This window comes from Esox lucius, chromosome 14 (genome assembly GCF_011004845.1).
Source record: "Esox lucius isolate fEsoLuc1 chromosome 14, fEsoLuc1.pri, whole genome shotgun sequence".
In the NCBI taxonomy this organism is placed as follows: Eukaryota; Metazoa; Chordata; class Actinopteri; order Esociformes; family Esocidae; genus Esox; species Esox lucius.
Genome location: NC_047582.1, coordinates 5348063 through 5362506, shown reverse-complemented (window position 1 = coordinate 5362506; position 14444 = coordinate 5348063). Strand labels below are relative to the sequence as shown.

Sequence of the window (14444 nt, the reverse complement as noted above, 5' to 3'; positions counted from 1 at the left end):
AACACAGTAAGAGGATGTTAAAAATAAGTAAAAAGTGGAGTTGACAAAAATCAAGGGACAACCTCAGACTGAACTAAAAGCAAGAGAAAAAAAATTGTGTATTTAAAATTGTCAATAGTGGAACGGGACTAATGTGGGATGGGAGACTATTCCAGACCATTGGAGCAGCAACAGACAAAACTAGGCTATCTCATCCTTCCTGGAGAGTGGGTTCTTGCTTCTAACAAATATACCAAATAGTTTATTTTGAAGTACTAAACATCTTGCCCATGTCTATGATCTTATGTTTTAATCCTTAATATAAATGCAACTGTTCTTAACTCTTATTTACTCTATTTCCATTACATTCATGTTCACACTCTCATTGTGGAGGACCCCCAAACCCCTGCATCATTTGTGTCCTCTGAGCTTGGGGTCGCTGGCAAGGTGTCCCTTATTTTTCCACATTAAAGGTGGCAACCCTAGACACGAGTGACAGCGCCAGCACCACACCTGCCACTCAATATGCCATGCGCCCTAATTATAAGACTTAATATAATTTAAACTATTAAAAAAATACAAAAATATACACCAAAACCATTGTTTGAACCAAAACCATTGTTTGAACCAGGCTGTAAACATGTTTATTTCTGCTGTAAAGTTGGGCATAGGGATTGCTCCCTTTTGCAGCCGGCCTCAAGTGGCCATTCGATGAATTGCAGTGTCTGGCATTTCTGGATAGGATTAATCTTTTTGCCTCAGAGTTTCCCCCGGTGCCAACATTAAGTATGATGTTGTCAGAACAACACCAACATTGCGATATCAGATCGGTCATCAACATTTGCTCATTTTCTCACTCACCTCCATGTCACCTGCTCTCCCTGCCCTGTTGGCATCCTCATGCTCTCTCTCTCCCTCTCTTTCATATGAACGCACCAGAGTGAACATTAAATACTATCATTAAACAAGTTGTTTCTTGCCATGATATTCAGGAATAGATTACTGACCATTTCTTATCTGAATGGCAATGATTATTATATCAATAAACATTGACTCACCTCTTGTTCTACTGTATACTTCTATTATCTGTCTGGTACTCATTTTCTCACTGCTCTCAGGTTACTTTTCTTTTCTGAGGCTGCCCAAAAAAACTAATGAATGTCACTGACACTCTTCCTTGTGCTCATGATGACACTACCTGTGAATGAAAGCTGACTAATAAAACAGCTTGCACTTTAATCAAACAAACACTAATAATGCTATTTATCATACAGTCAGCAAATACATATATATACTATACGAATATGCAATCAATGAAACGACAAATGTCTGCATGAATTACTCATGCAGCGCAACATAAATGATTGACACTTTACTCAGACTTAACGTGGCCTTTACTTTACTCAGACTTAATGTGACACTTTACTCAGACTTAAATCTAACAAAATTATTTACGTAAGACATTAACGTTAGTTGAATACGCATATGAGCACCATTGTTGGTCGCTGGGTGAATGTTTTTGGTAATTGATATTTAAATGTATTGAGGGAGACATTTTGAGCGTATATGAATTGTGGGGGGATGTGTCCCCTTCAACATATATTTTGCATTTATCCCATAGGAAATATCAACTTAAAATGAGGTCTGTGATTCGTTCAGGCTTACCCCACAGTGTAAATCTCGTCAATGGCAAGGTGACGTTTGTCAACTTATTTGGATTAATTCACTCAACAAAAAATATTGGCTAAATATGGGCAAAGATAGCCTATTAATAGAATTGACATTGTCCTATAGATATTTACATAATTATCAAACGATGAACTGGACCTAAAATCCCCTTTGGAAGATAATAACGGTGTAATAATGCAGAGTTGCTTTTCGACTTTGGAAAGGTTTTATGGTTGCTGCTGGCTATACCTTCTATTTCCCCCCATGAAATTATACCTTTTGTGGATTCTGCACACCCTAGTGAGTAATTCTTGAAAGCCATTTTGCACCTTACAACGTCCAGTTTTTTTATTATGAAATTTGCATAGGCCAGTTTTGGGTAGGCCTATATTCTTGCACTAGAGCAAATGGAGTGGTGGCTAAGAAAGTGCTCTTGGCTATACCCTCTATTTTCCCCCATGAATTGACACTTTACATGGATTCTTTATAGCCTAGTGAGGAACTCTCGAATGCCATGTTCCACCTTACAATGTGCAGTGTTTTTGTTATTAGGCAGTTTGCATTGCTGTATTTGGCTTTCTGTGAATTGAACTGGATCCAATGGAGTAGGTGGCTTAGAAAGTGCTCTTGGCTATACCCTCTATTTTCCCCTATGAATTGACACTTTATATGGATTCTTTATACCCTAGTGAGGAACTCTCAAATGCCATGTTCCACCTTACAACATCCAGTTATTTTGTTATTATGCAATTTGCATAGGCCATTTTCGAGTATAGAGTCTCGCACTGGAGTCAATGGAGTGGGTGGCTAAGAAAGTGCTCTTGGCTATGTCCTCTAATTTACTCCATGAAATTACACTTTCTATGGATTCTTTATACCCTAGTGAGTAATCCTCAAACCCCATGCTCCACAACACAACGTCTAGTTATCTTATAAGGCAATATATTTAACAATCCGGTCTGGTCATTGTATGTTTATTGTCTGTTACAATATAATGCAGAATTATTTTAATGTATACAGGTGCTGGTCATAAAATTTTAATATCATCAAAAAGTTGATTTATTTTAGTAATTCCATTCAGAAAGTGAAACTTGTATAATGTATACATTCATTCCACACAGACTGATATACACTCACCTAAAGGATTATTAGGAACACCATAGTAATACTGTGTTTGACCCCCTTTCGCCTTCAGAACTGCCTTAATTCTACGTGGCATTGAATCAACAAGGTGCTGAAAGCATTCTTTAGAAATGTTGGCCCAAATTGATAGGATAACATCTTGCAGTTGATGGAGATTTGTGGGATGCACATCCAGGGCACGAAGCTCTCATTCCACCACATCCCAAAGATGCTCTATTGGGTTGAGATCTGGTGACTGTGGGGGCCATTTCAGTACAGTGAACTCATTGTCATGTTCAAGAAACCAATTTGAAATGATTCGAGCTTTGTGACATGGTGCATTATCCTGCTGGAAGTAGCCATCAGAAAATGGGTAGATGGTGGTCATAAAGGGATGGACATGGTCAGAAAAAATGCTTGTGTAGGCTGTGGCATTTAAACGATGCCCAATTGGCACTAAGGGGCCTAAATTGTGCCAAGAAAACATCCCCCACACCATTACACCACGACCAGCCTGCACAGTGGTTTACAAGGCATGATGTATCCATGTTCTCATTCTGTTTATGCCAAATTCTGACTCTACCATCTGAATGTCTCAACAGAAATCGAGACTCATCAGACCAGGCAACATTCTTCCAGTCTTCAACTGTCCAATTTTGGTGAGCTCGTGCAAATTGTAGCCTCTTTTTCCTTTTTGTAGTGGAGATGAGTGGTACCCGATGGGGTCTTCTGCTGTTGTAGCCCATCCGCCTCAAGGTTGTGCGTGTTGTGGCTTCACAAATGCTTTGCTGCATACCTTGGTTGAAACGAGTGGTTATTTCAGTCAAAGTTGCTCTTCTATCAGCTTGAATCAGTCGGCCCATTCTCCTCTGACCTCTAGCATCAACAAGTCATTTTCGCCCACAGGACTGCCGCTTACTGGATGTTTTTCCCTTTTCACACCATTCTATGTAAACCCTAGAAATGGTTGTGCGTGAAAATCCCAGTAACTGAGCAGATTGTGAAATACTCAGACTGGCCCGTCTGGCACCAACAACCATGCCACGCTCAAAATTGCTTAAATCACCTTTCTTTCCCATTCTGACATTCAGTTTGGAGTTCAGGAGATTGTCTTGACCAGGACCACACCCCTAAATGCATTGAAGCAACTGGCATGTGATTGGTTGATTAGATAATTGCATTAATGAAATTGAACAGGTGTTCCTAATAATCCTTTAGGTGAGTGTATTTCAAGAGTTTATTTCTTATAATTTTGATGATTATAACTGACAACTAATGAAAACCCCAAATTGAGTATCTCAGAAAATTTGAATATTGTGAGAAGGTTCAATATTGAAGACACCTGGTGCCACACTCTAATCAGCTAATTAACTCCAAACACCTGTAAAGGCCTTTAAATGGTCTCTCATTCTAGTTCTGTAGGCTACACAATCATGGGGAAGACTGCTGATTTGACAGCTGTCCAAAAGACGACCATTGACCCCTTGCATAAGGAGGGCAAGACACAAAAGGTCATTGCTAAAGAGGCTGGCAGTTCACAAAGCTGTTTCCAAGCACATTAATAGAGAGGCGAAGGGAAATAAAAGATGTGGTAGAAAAAAGTGTACAAGCAATAGGGATAACCGCACCCTGGAGAGGATTGTGGAACCAAATGTGGGGGAGATTCACAAAGAGTGGACTGTAGCTGGAGTCAGTGCTTCAAGAACCACCACGCACAGACGTATGCAAGACATGGGTTTCAGCTGTCGCATTCCTTGTGTCAAGCCACTCTTGAACAAGACACAGCGTCAGAAGCGTCTTGCCTGGGAGAGGACTGGACTGCTGCTGAGTGGTCCAAAGTTATGTTCTCTGATGAAAGTACATTTTGCATTTCCTTTGGAAATCAAGGTCCCAGAGTCTGGAGGAAGAGAGGAGAGGCACAGAATCCAAGTTGCTTGAAGTCCAGTGTAAAGTTTCCACAGTCAGTGATGATTTGGGGTGCCATGTCATCTGCTGGTGTTGGTCCACTGTGTTTTCTGAGTTCCAAGGTCAACGCAGCCATCTACCAGGAAGTTTTAGAGCACTTCATGCTTCCTGCTGCTGATCAACTTTATGGAGATGCAGATTTCATTTTCCAACAGGACTTGGCACCTGCACACATTGCCAAAGCTACCAGTACCTGGTTTAAGGACCATGGTATCCCTGTTTTTAATTGTCCAGCAAACTCGCCTGACCTTAACCCTATAGAAAATCTATGGGGTATTGTGAAGAGGAAGATGCGATACGCCAGACCCAACAATGCAGAAGAGCTGAACGCCACTATCAGAGCAACCTGGGCTCTCATAACACCTGAGCAGTACCACAGACTGATTGGGATTTTCATTAGTTGTCAGTTATAATCATCACAATTTCAATAAATAAACATTTGAAATATATCAGTCTGTGTGGAATTAATGTATATATTATACAAGTTTCACTTTTTGAATGGAATTACTGAAATAAATCAACTTTTTGTTGATATTCTAATTTTATGACTAGCACCTATATATATATATGTGTGTGTGTGTGTGTGTGTGTGTGTGTGTGTGTGTGTGTTTATAATCATTATTCAATGCACAGTCTTTATAAGAAATTACACACATTGCCATGCATTTCAATGGTGGCATATACATTTATTCAGAAAAAATAATCTGAGTTAATACTGCCAGCATAATATCCTACTGATTGCAGAAAGCTAATGCCTTCTGCATACTGTCCAACTATTGTGCAAGATAAAGGGAGAGGGCGACCGCAGTAGCCTACGAGAAAATAGTGGAAAATGTTTGCACTCACTACAGTCGTCCGATAAATTACTTAACGGTGAAGATAAAGCGCTGAATCGGAAACTTACAGAATTGTGTAAAAAGGGAAATAGGAGTAGTTTATGGTTCTGAAAAATATCAGCTGAATAAATCTCGCCAAGACAAAGAACGTATTAATTATTGACGTAGCATAGACTAATCTTGCCCATACTATTTAACATTTACCTCTTTCTGTTCAGATAATTCAACCACTTCTCTTACCGGGAACTACTTGGTATCACGGGGAAGGGGAGGGGAATTCGAGTAAAGGAAGTGCTACACTACAAAATATAAGATGCGAACGAGATAGACGCCGATTAGACTTCGGAGGTGTTGGGACTGTTTGCAAAGAGTACATGTCACATTAGTGAGTGCCAAGTTTTATAATACTTTCTGCAAGGTTATTATAAACTAATTTAGAAGAGATTCTGGATCTTCATTAGAATTGAAAGTAAAATAAGTTATTTTTATCATTTTACTGATATTTGTTGATTATTTATTTTGAAAGTCTTTCGCAAACATTTTCGGGTTAAATAACTTATCTGAAGGCACATAGTCTATCCTCCACTGCATTAATGCAGTTTTTGCATTTTGTGCGTTCTCTATCTTCCACGGTCCATTGTGCTGCCACTCTCAGGTGAGTGATCCGATTTCTGTGCTTAGCCTATGTAATTAATTTTATTGACTTAAAGTTGACAAGGTTTCTTGGCAGGTCCCATCTAGGGAAAATTCCCATTTTGGGCTAGGTTTAAGGTACAAACTGTTTAGGCATAATAGTTAGATTATTGAGGTTAATGTTTGAGTTAGGTTAGGGTTAGGTTATAAAGACAGTATGAAATACGAAGACAAACGTGTGTGATCCAGGTCTTTTACATGTGAGGAGTCAGGAGGTGCCCGCAGGGAAGGGGTTTTCAACCAGAGGTCAAGGGCCCCCTGGAGGTCCACAGAGCTAATGCATGGGGGTCCTTGCCACTTTCCAAAATATATATAAATTTTTTTATTCTAGAATTTTATTGCATATATTTAATAATACACAGTTTCTTTTGGCTGAACATTTACTTTAAAATTGGAAAACTGAACAAAAAACTATTATAGGTATTTATAGACAGATGTGTGGTGAATGAATTGTTCCTGAATGGTGCAGAGAGAGGGGAGATGAAAGGGATTTTTTAATCTAAACTCCAAATGCCACATAAACAAAGGATTGGAAGTTCAGCGATAATGATGGTTTGGGGGATTATAATATTTAAAACAATTTTGCTTCAAAATTTGACACTAAGGAGTGACTGATTTTTATAAAAAATTGTAAAAGGGTTATTATATTACCTTTCAATAGTTATATTTTAGGAGTATATTTGTTTTTTAAAATGAAAATAAAATGTATTAATATGAAGTAATTAACTGACGCTGTTATTCATAGTGATTTACAGTAGTGAGTGCACACATGTTCATACTGGCCCTGCATGGGAATCCAACCTATCAAATGACCTACATGGGACAACATATGATCAGGATCCCAGGACTAATGGCTTGTGTACAGGTCCCGGGAAAAGTACAATTTGATGACTGTACAGAAATGTACAGTTGTGCTCAAAAGTTTGCATACCCTTGGAGAATTGGTAATATATGTATAATTTGTATAGATAACATGAGTGAGCAGGCAAAACACATATCTTTTATTTCTAATGGGATTCACATTCAACTGTAGGTCATAACAGAATGGCACGATCATAAAACAAAACATGGGAACAAAGAAAAAAATTAACTGACCCCTGTTTAAAAGTCTGCATACCCTTAGTTCATAATACTCTGTATTGCCCCCTTTAGCATCAAGGACAGCGTGCAGTCTTTTTTGTAATAGTTCTTGCAGGTGGTATAGCTGCCCATTCGTCTTGGCAAAATGCCTCCAGGTCATGCAGTCTTTGGTCGTCTTGCATGAACCGCACGGCTTGATGATACTAAGGTCAGGAGACAGTGATGGCCACTCCAGAATCTTCACATCTTTCTACTGTAACCACTGGATGGTCAACTTGGCCTTGTGTTTAGTGTCATTGTCGTGCTGGAAAGTCCAAGAGCGTCCCATGCGCAGCATTCGTGCCGAAGAATACAAATTGTCTGCCAGTATTTTCTGATAACATGCTGCATTCATCTTGCCATCAATTTCCACAAGATTCCCCTTTAGAGCTCAAACACCCCCAAAACATCAGTGAGCTTCACAGTGGGGATGTTCACTATAGACCATGTAGACCCCTCTCCAAACATAGTGCTTATGGTTGTGACCATGAAGCTCTGTTTTGGTCTTGTCACTCCAAATTACAGTGTGCCAGAAGCTGTGAGGCGTGTCAAGGTGTTGTCAGGCATATTGTAACCAGGCTTTTTAACCAGGCGCAAAAAAACCAGTAAAGGCTTCTTTCTGGTAACTTGACAATGCAGCTAATTTTTGTTCGTATTTCTCCTTGAAACAAACACACCGTATTTTTCCAGAGCAGCCTGCATTTCTCCTGAGGTTACCTGTGGGTTTTTCTTTGTATCCCGAACAATTCTTCTGGCAGTTTTGGCTGAAATCTTTCTTTGTCTACCTGACCTTGGCTTGGTATCAAGAGATCCCTGAATTTTCCACTTCCTAATAAGTGATGGAACAGTATTGACTGGCTTTGGATATGTTTTTATGGCCTTTCCCGTCCTTTTGACAAATCTTTTCTGCTCACCATGGCTCAGTATCTAGCCTGCTCAGTGCATCCATGTGAGAGCTAACAAACTCATTGACTATTTATACACAGACACTAATTCCAATTTAAAAAGCCACCAGTGTGGGAAATTCACCTTTTATTGCCATTTTCACCTGTGTGTGTCACCTTGTGTGTCTGTAACAATGCCAAACATTCAAGGGTATGTAAACTTTTGATCAGGGCCATCTGGGTGGTTTCTGTTATCATTATGATTTAAAATGGACCCAAACAACTATGTGATAATAAATGGCTTCATATGATCACTCTCCTTTTTGCATGATCATTCATATTTTCTAAATCAATGCCAAAATGTCACAATTTCTGCTAGGGTATGCAAACTTATGAGCACAATTGAATAGTGGGTTAGGATTAGATTAGGATTAGGGGATAGGGAACATGGGTCGCTATGCCGTTCTATTTCCCCAAATTACTCTGGGAAGAGCATGCATTCTCCGCTCCTCATTCCTAGATTACCTCCATTAACTGTATTTATCCCACAGATATTTTGTTACATTTCTATCAACCATCGAATAGGTTATCAAAATCACAATAGGTCAATGTTACTAGCCATTAACTTTCGCAGTTAGCAAAAAGAAAATGTGCTATTACAGAGAAAAATTATTATTTTTGACAATACTATAAGTAGTAAAACATATATCAAGAGATGCCTCCACAAATCTTTTACCTATTCAACGGTTAGAAACATATAATCAGCAATGGTGTCAAAATCACTATGGGAGAAATGAGTAGCCAGTTCATTTCTGGAACCATCAATGGGTTGAAATATGCAAACCCTTTATCTCTAAGGATCATTACGGATAGAGCAATAGAAATGTTAGATGATATATTTGTAACAAAGTTGAGTCATACCAGTATAGTCCAATCACGAGCTTGTCATTAAGATAGCAGATAAAAAAAAATTATTGTGACATTATTTTTCAAGTTGCTGACTCACCAGAGAACCAGCTCAGGCTAGCATTATACAGTAGTCTTAGTGTGACAGTATTTGTTCAATTCAAACAGACTACCTCATGACTTCTTACAAAAGCAAATTATTGCAACTGAAAACATTTCATTGTTTCTCTAGGTCAAATGAATTCGGCCTTTCTTTTGGTTTTACAAGTGGTCTTATGGCCCACAATTGCTGGTATGTTTTCAATGTTTTTATATACATAATGAAATACAATAGAGACTGAGGACCTTTGTTTAATTCGTAGAGAGAAAAAAAAGTAATTTATTTATTCTTCTGAGTAACATTTCTGGTAACTTGTTTGATTTAATCCTGAAATATATTGTCAATATTGCTTATATATTGATCTGTCCTCACAGCGTTGTTCACAGTGAAGGTAGACAGTCCATCCTACTTGGCGGAGTTCCATAGTGATGTCACCATGGGATGCAGGTTCCAACCTGTGAACCGTGAACTTAACCTGACAGTGATATGGCACCGTGTCTTGCCACCTCCAGTTGTTGAGGTTTACAGGCTGGCGAATGGGCAGGAGGACCTCCTTTCCCAGCATCCTCAGTATCACAGCAGGGTGCGGCTGGTATTAACAGAACTGATGAACGGGTGGGCCAAGCTGCAGCTGTCCAGGCTGAGGATCAATGACTCTGGGACGTACCAATGTCTTGTGACAATGGGGGTAGCTGATTATAAAGAGACCACTTTAACTGTCAAAGGTCAGTTACAGTCCTTAATTACTCACTATTACTTTGCTCCTCAACATTTCGCTATTATGTTGGTCCTTAGTGTAATCAACTGAAAATGAAAAACACCTGTTACAAATAACATTTAGTGTTAACTTACAGTAGGGTTAAGGTTAGGCATGACAGTATGGGGGTTAGGGTTAGGAATAAGGTTAGGGCTAGGTTACAATTACGGTTAGGCATCATAGTACTAAAGTTAGGATGAAGGTTAAGGGTAATTTTACAAAAACAGCAAAACCGCTGACTACACAAAACAATTGCCCAACCAAAAAATGCTGGTATCGAACTCACAACCAGCAAACTGAAATTAATTTGCAGAAGCACTCACCCACCTTCCCTGACTGCAGTGCTGTAGCAAACAGACACTGTTGAACTATTAATACCTTCATTTACTGCCCCTAGCAGCCACTTTCCAATGGTAGGTAAATGGCACTTCTCATATAATTAACAATGAACGTAACCACAAGCCATTACGGAGCAATATCACTGGGATATGTTCATACTGAACATACATATAGTTACATAGGTATGTAATTCCTGTGATGCTGCATTTATATAGTAGTGGATGTAATTTAGCTAACCATCACTCGGTTGCGTGGTTGTCGTCCTAGCTAACTTAAGATAAAAGCATTGTCAGTCGCTCTGGAAAACAGCATCTGATAAATGTTTAAAATGTTAATATACAGACATTCAATAATAAGTAGTAAGCTGTTATTAATTAATTTCATCTATCTTCTAGCCTCTTATAAACCTATCAAAAAATGCATCCTGAGTCGAGGGGGAGAGGAGGTGGATCTGGTGTGTGCGTCGGAGGGCTATCCTCGTTCCACTATCAGCTGGAAGGATGGGAGTAATCAGATCCTCAGTTCCAATGAAACCAATGTCCAAACTCCAGACCAGCTTTTCCAAGTCACTAGCAAGATAACAGTGAAATCCTCTGTGAAAAACAACTATACGTGTTCAATAGTGGATGAAGTTCCAAACAATCTATCAGCCATGTTTGTCATCCCAGGTATGTTGGTGAATTTCTCTCTTTGGCAACACTTTAGACTTAAATTGTGTAGAGATTTACGTGTATCAGAATCTCTGAAGAAAGAGAGGCTACGGTACGAATGAAGATTTAACTCAAAGATTTATTAATAGAAAATGATACATAAAATACATGAATTACGCTGCAGCTGTAAAACAGTTGTTTTAACCCGTAAGTCTCCACAGCTATTCTCCCAGATCTATTCGCCCCTGTCGGTTTTATTCCTCTAAACACAGTGGCTTTTCACCTTATTGGCTCTTCGTTGGCATGGTGACATGCTGGACGAATCTTGTTGTTTTCTTCGCTGTCCAGTGAGGAAGGACATGCTCTAAACTCTGTCCCCTTGGGGTTATTTTCGGTCACAGATCAACAGATTCTTGCATACAGATGTGACATCTTCGACAAGGTTACAGGAATTAGCATTATATTGTCCTAACGTAGACTAGAACATCAGGGGGTGGGAGACAGAAGGTCTCTTCCTGCTGTATAGGAGTCGGTTTCATTTGTATGTTAATTGTTGGGTTTTAATCCTGTCTCTCTAAATAAGACCGGTGAAAAGTCAGAGTGAGTGAGTGTGAGTGAGTGTGAATCATATTTTCCTAACCTGACTGCAGCATACAATTTAGTAAAACAAAAACATAGAAATACATGGTTATTAAATCAGCATTATTTAAACTTCATTTATCTCAACAATAGACTTCATTCATAATTCAAATTTAACAGATTTGCAACAAATTAGACAGTGAGATATTATACTGACAGCACAAGTTATGTCAGAGTAAACCTTGCGGCAAAGTGGGGTTGTGGTTAGTCCTGTTTGGCTGTGTGCGTTGACTAGGTATTTGTGTTTTCGATGAAAGGAACTATAAAACAGGGGCTTTCCTCACTCATTGAGGTTTTGTGTGTAGATTTGAGTAAAAAAGTTGCTTTCATTCAAACCATTATGTTGGATGTGTCATAAAAACGTGGGCTTTGATAAAGTTAATACATATTTCCACGAAGGCCAAATATATTAAGTTTTGTCAAAACTTCTACCATGGTTTTTATGATTTTGATGGGAATTGACACGCAAAACGATTACCAGGAAAAGTTCTATCAGATAACATCACATCATTTCTAATCTCTTTTTTTGTTGATCGGTGGTGACGTTTTTAACTTTACGGCTTTGCAACTTTGAGGAAGTTCTGTCCACATCATTGCATGTAGTTTAACACAGGGTCTTTCCAACGTGTTTTTAAATCTTTGTTTTTTAAATATGTATTTTTATTCTTTATGAATCAAACCAATGGGGAAATTGTTTAGTAGATTGTTTGTTCAAATCTAAACTCCTGGCTGGATTTGAGGCCCCTGCTGCAGCCTTACACATGCACAGGAGGCAGCATCTTAGACTGATGAACCACTCTTCACCACACATATTTTATTTATTTTTGTATTTAATTTTAATTAAGAACATATTTTAATATACAATAGCGATATGCACAGCTCATCTGAAATAAATGTGTTTGTCTCTTCTCTATCTTTTCTATTCACAGATGAAATACCAGTTCTTAAGAGTACACCGACCGCCCTTTATATTGCCCTGGGAACAGCATTCATGTTGGCTGTATTTATTGTAGCTGTCATCATCCGGAATTACAGACAGAAAGGTAAAATATACATAATGGAGTTTCCTTTTGTTTCAAGTTGCCTGAAACAAAGAGACCGATAAAAGAGAAGTGTGCACAATCACCTCTTCTGGTATACATCTAGTTGAGGTCAGAATGTTCTAAGGCTGGAATGAGACAGCATTATGAACTACTGTAGGGATTTTACAGACCTGAGGCAGCAGTTTAATCTCGTGACACTGACAGCATACAAACATGATTGTGCATTTTCTATACCTGTCTGAAATATCACGTGTGGAAACACCCCCACAAACACAGAGTTAGGGGAATTTTGTCGCCAAATCACATGGGCTCAGTCATTTCTTATTTTAACAATAGTACTCTATCAATTTCTTGACTCTAGTCTTACGATATTGTGTACTATTTTGAGAATTCAATGTGTTTAGTTAGAAATAGGAAAGGAAAGTACCAAAGCCTTTGACGGTAAATCAGAGACCTATTTAGAGACCTAGTGATAATCAGTGGCTACCTATTGGGCAATATGAATTTAACAGATTAACTAATGTAGATTATACCCTGCTTTAACTTCTGTTCACAGGGATGTCAGAAATGTCCAGCACTGCATGCAGAAACAGTCTTCTGGGCTTGGCACAGACGTGACCTGGAATCAAACACTGATTTGGTCATACAATGTAAAATAAGCATCCGTTCACTAATGTTATCTGATCTGCTACATATTGAACTGTGTTCTGTGGCCTCAAGTCATTTGCACAATTCTGGTTGATTCGGCTGATAGACTGATACGGATGACCTGTTTTAGGAGGTCAAAGAAAAGGAGCAGGTCTGGACTGTGTTAAAGCTTCTAAGAGAGACAGCAATGCTGTCAAGAAGACTAAAAACACAAAAGACTCATCCAGACATGTATACATCTTGTGTCCATTTTCCATCTTTGACTCTGTCAAGGAAACAGTGATAGATTTACTGGATTATTTCAAAGCCATACCTACAATATCCTATTGTTGCCTCTATTTACATTAAGGAAAGCCTGGTTTTTAAAAAAAGGCTACGTTTTATGCTACCTCAAGAAAAACTGAAATGTTTTTATACATACACATTTTTATTCCATTTGGTCTCCTCCCTCATGACGTGCAATTCAGGATAATGGCTTTGCATTTTCACAGCAACTTTCCAGCAGGTTCTGCAGATTTAAAAATGTAGTGATGGATGTCCAGTGATGGATGTCGTCCCAAGTCATTTTGCTTGCTCAAGCAAAAGGTATTCACTGGGATGGGCAACAAGCTTAGGCAGCACTGTTTGACATTCTGCCCATCCAACCCATGCATAGTCAATTTAGACCTCCTTCTGTGGGACCCCAAGGCACAGTCTGGGATTATGCGACCAGGAGGTGAACTCAGTGGCAAATTTTTATGTAAAAGTGTTTTCACAGCTGTTTGATTTCACTTAAATTCAATAAATAATGATCACGAATTATAATAAGCTGTAATGTGTTTTTTTATTTTTTTCAATCATTCTCAATCTAAAGTATGTGAAAACAGCTTTGTCTAAGTCAGAATCTCTCCACAAAACACACTAGTTGAACGGAATGGGCATGGGAATAATGTTAAAATGGCGCAGTTATCTGATCAGTTGCTTGCTGAATCATGGTGTGAAAAGAAACAGACTGTACACATTCAAATTAGGGAAGTGAAAAAACAATAAAGCATACAGTTGTGCTCAAAAGTTTGCATACCCTTAGATAATTGGTAATATATGTACCATGTGTGAA

The 14444-nt window shown here is 38.7% G+C and overlaps 1 protein-coding gene across 2 annotated transcripts; it reads left to right on the top strand.

Moving 5' to 3' along the window:
* Window positions 1-5859: 5859 nt before the first annotated feature.
* Window positions 5860-14172, top strand: LOC105023549 (programmed cell death 1 ligand 1). 2 transcript variants are annotated; one of them, XM_010892846.5, is made up of 6 exons: window positions 5860-5955; window positions 9405-9464; window positions 9647-9997; window positions 10764-11036; window positions 12587-12700; window positions 13257-14172. In XM_010892846.5, exons 2-6 carry the CDS (start codon window positions 9410-9412, stop codon window positions 13316-13318), a joined length of 855 nt encoding a protein of 284 aa, XP_010891148.1. In that variant the 5' UTR covers window positions 5860-5955; window positions 9405-9409; the 3' UTR covers window positions 13319-14172. The 2 variants fall into 2 exon arrangements, with proteins under 2 accessions (XP_010891148.1, XP_010891147.1); XM_010892845.5 differs by having other exon boundaries at window positions 5913-6225.
* The last annotated feature ends 272 nt before the right edge of the window (window positions 14173-14444 follow it).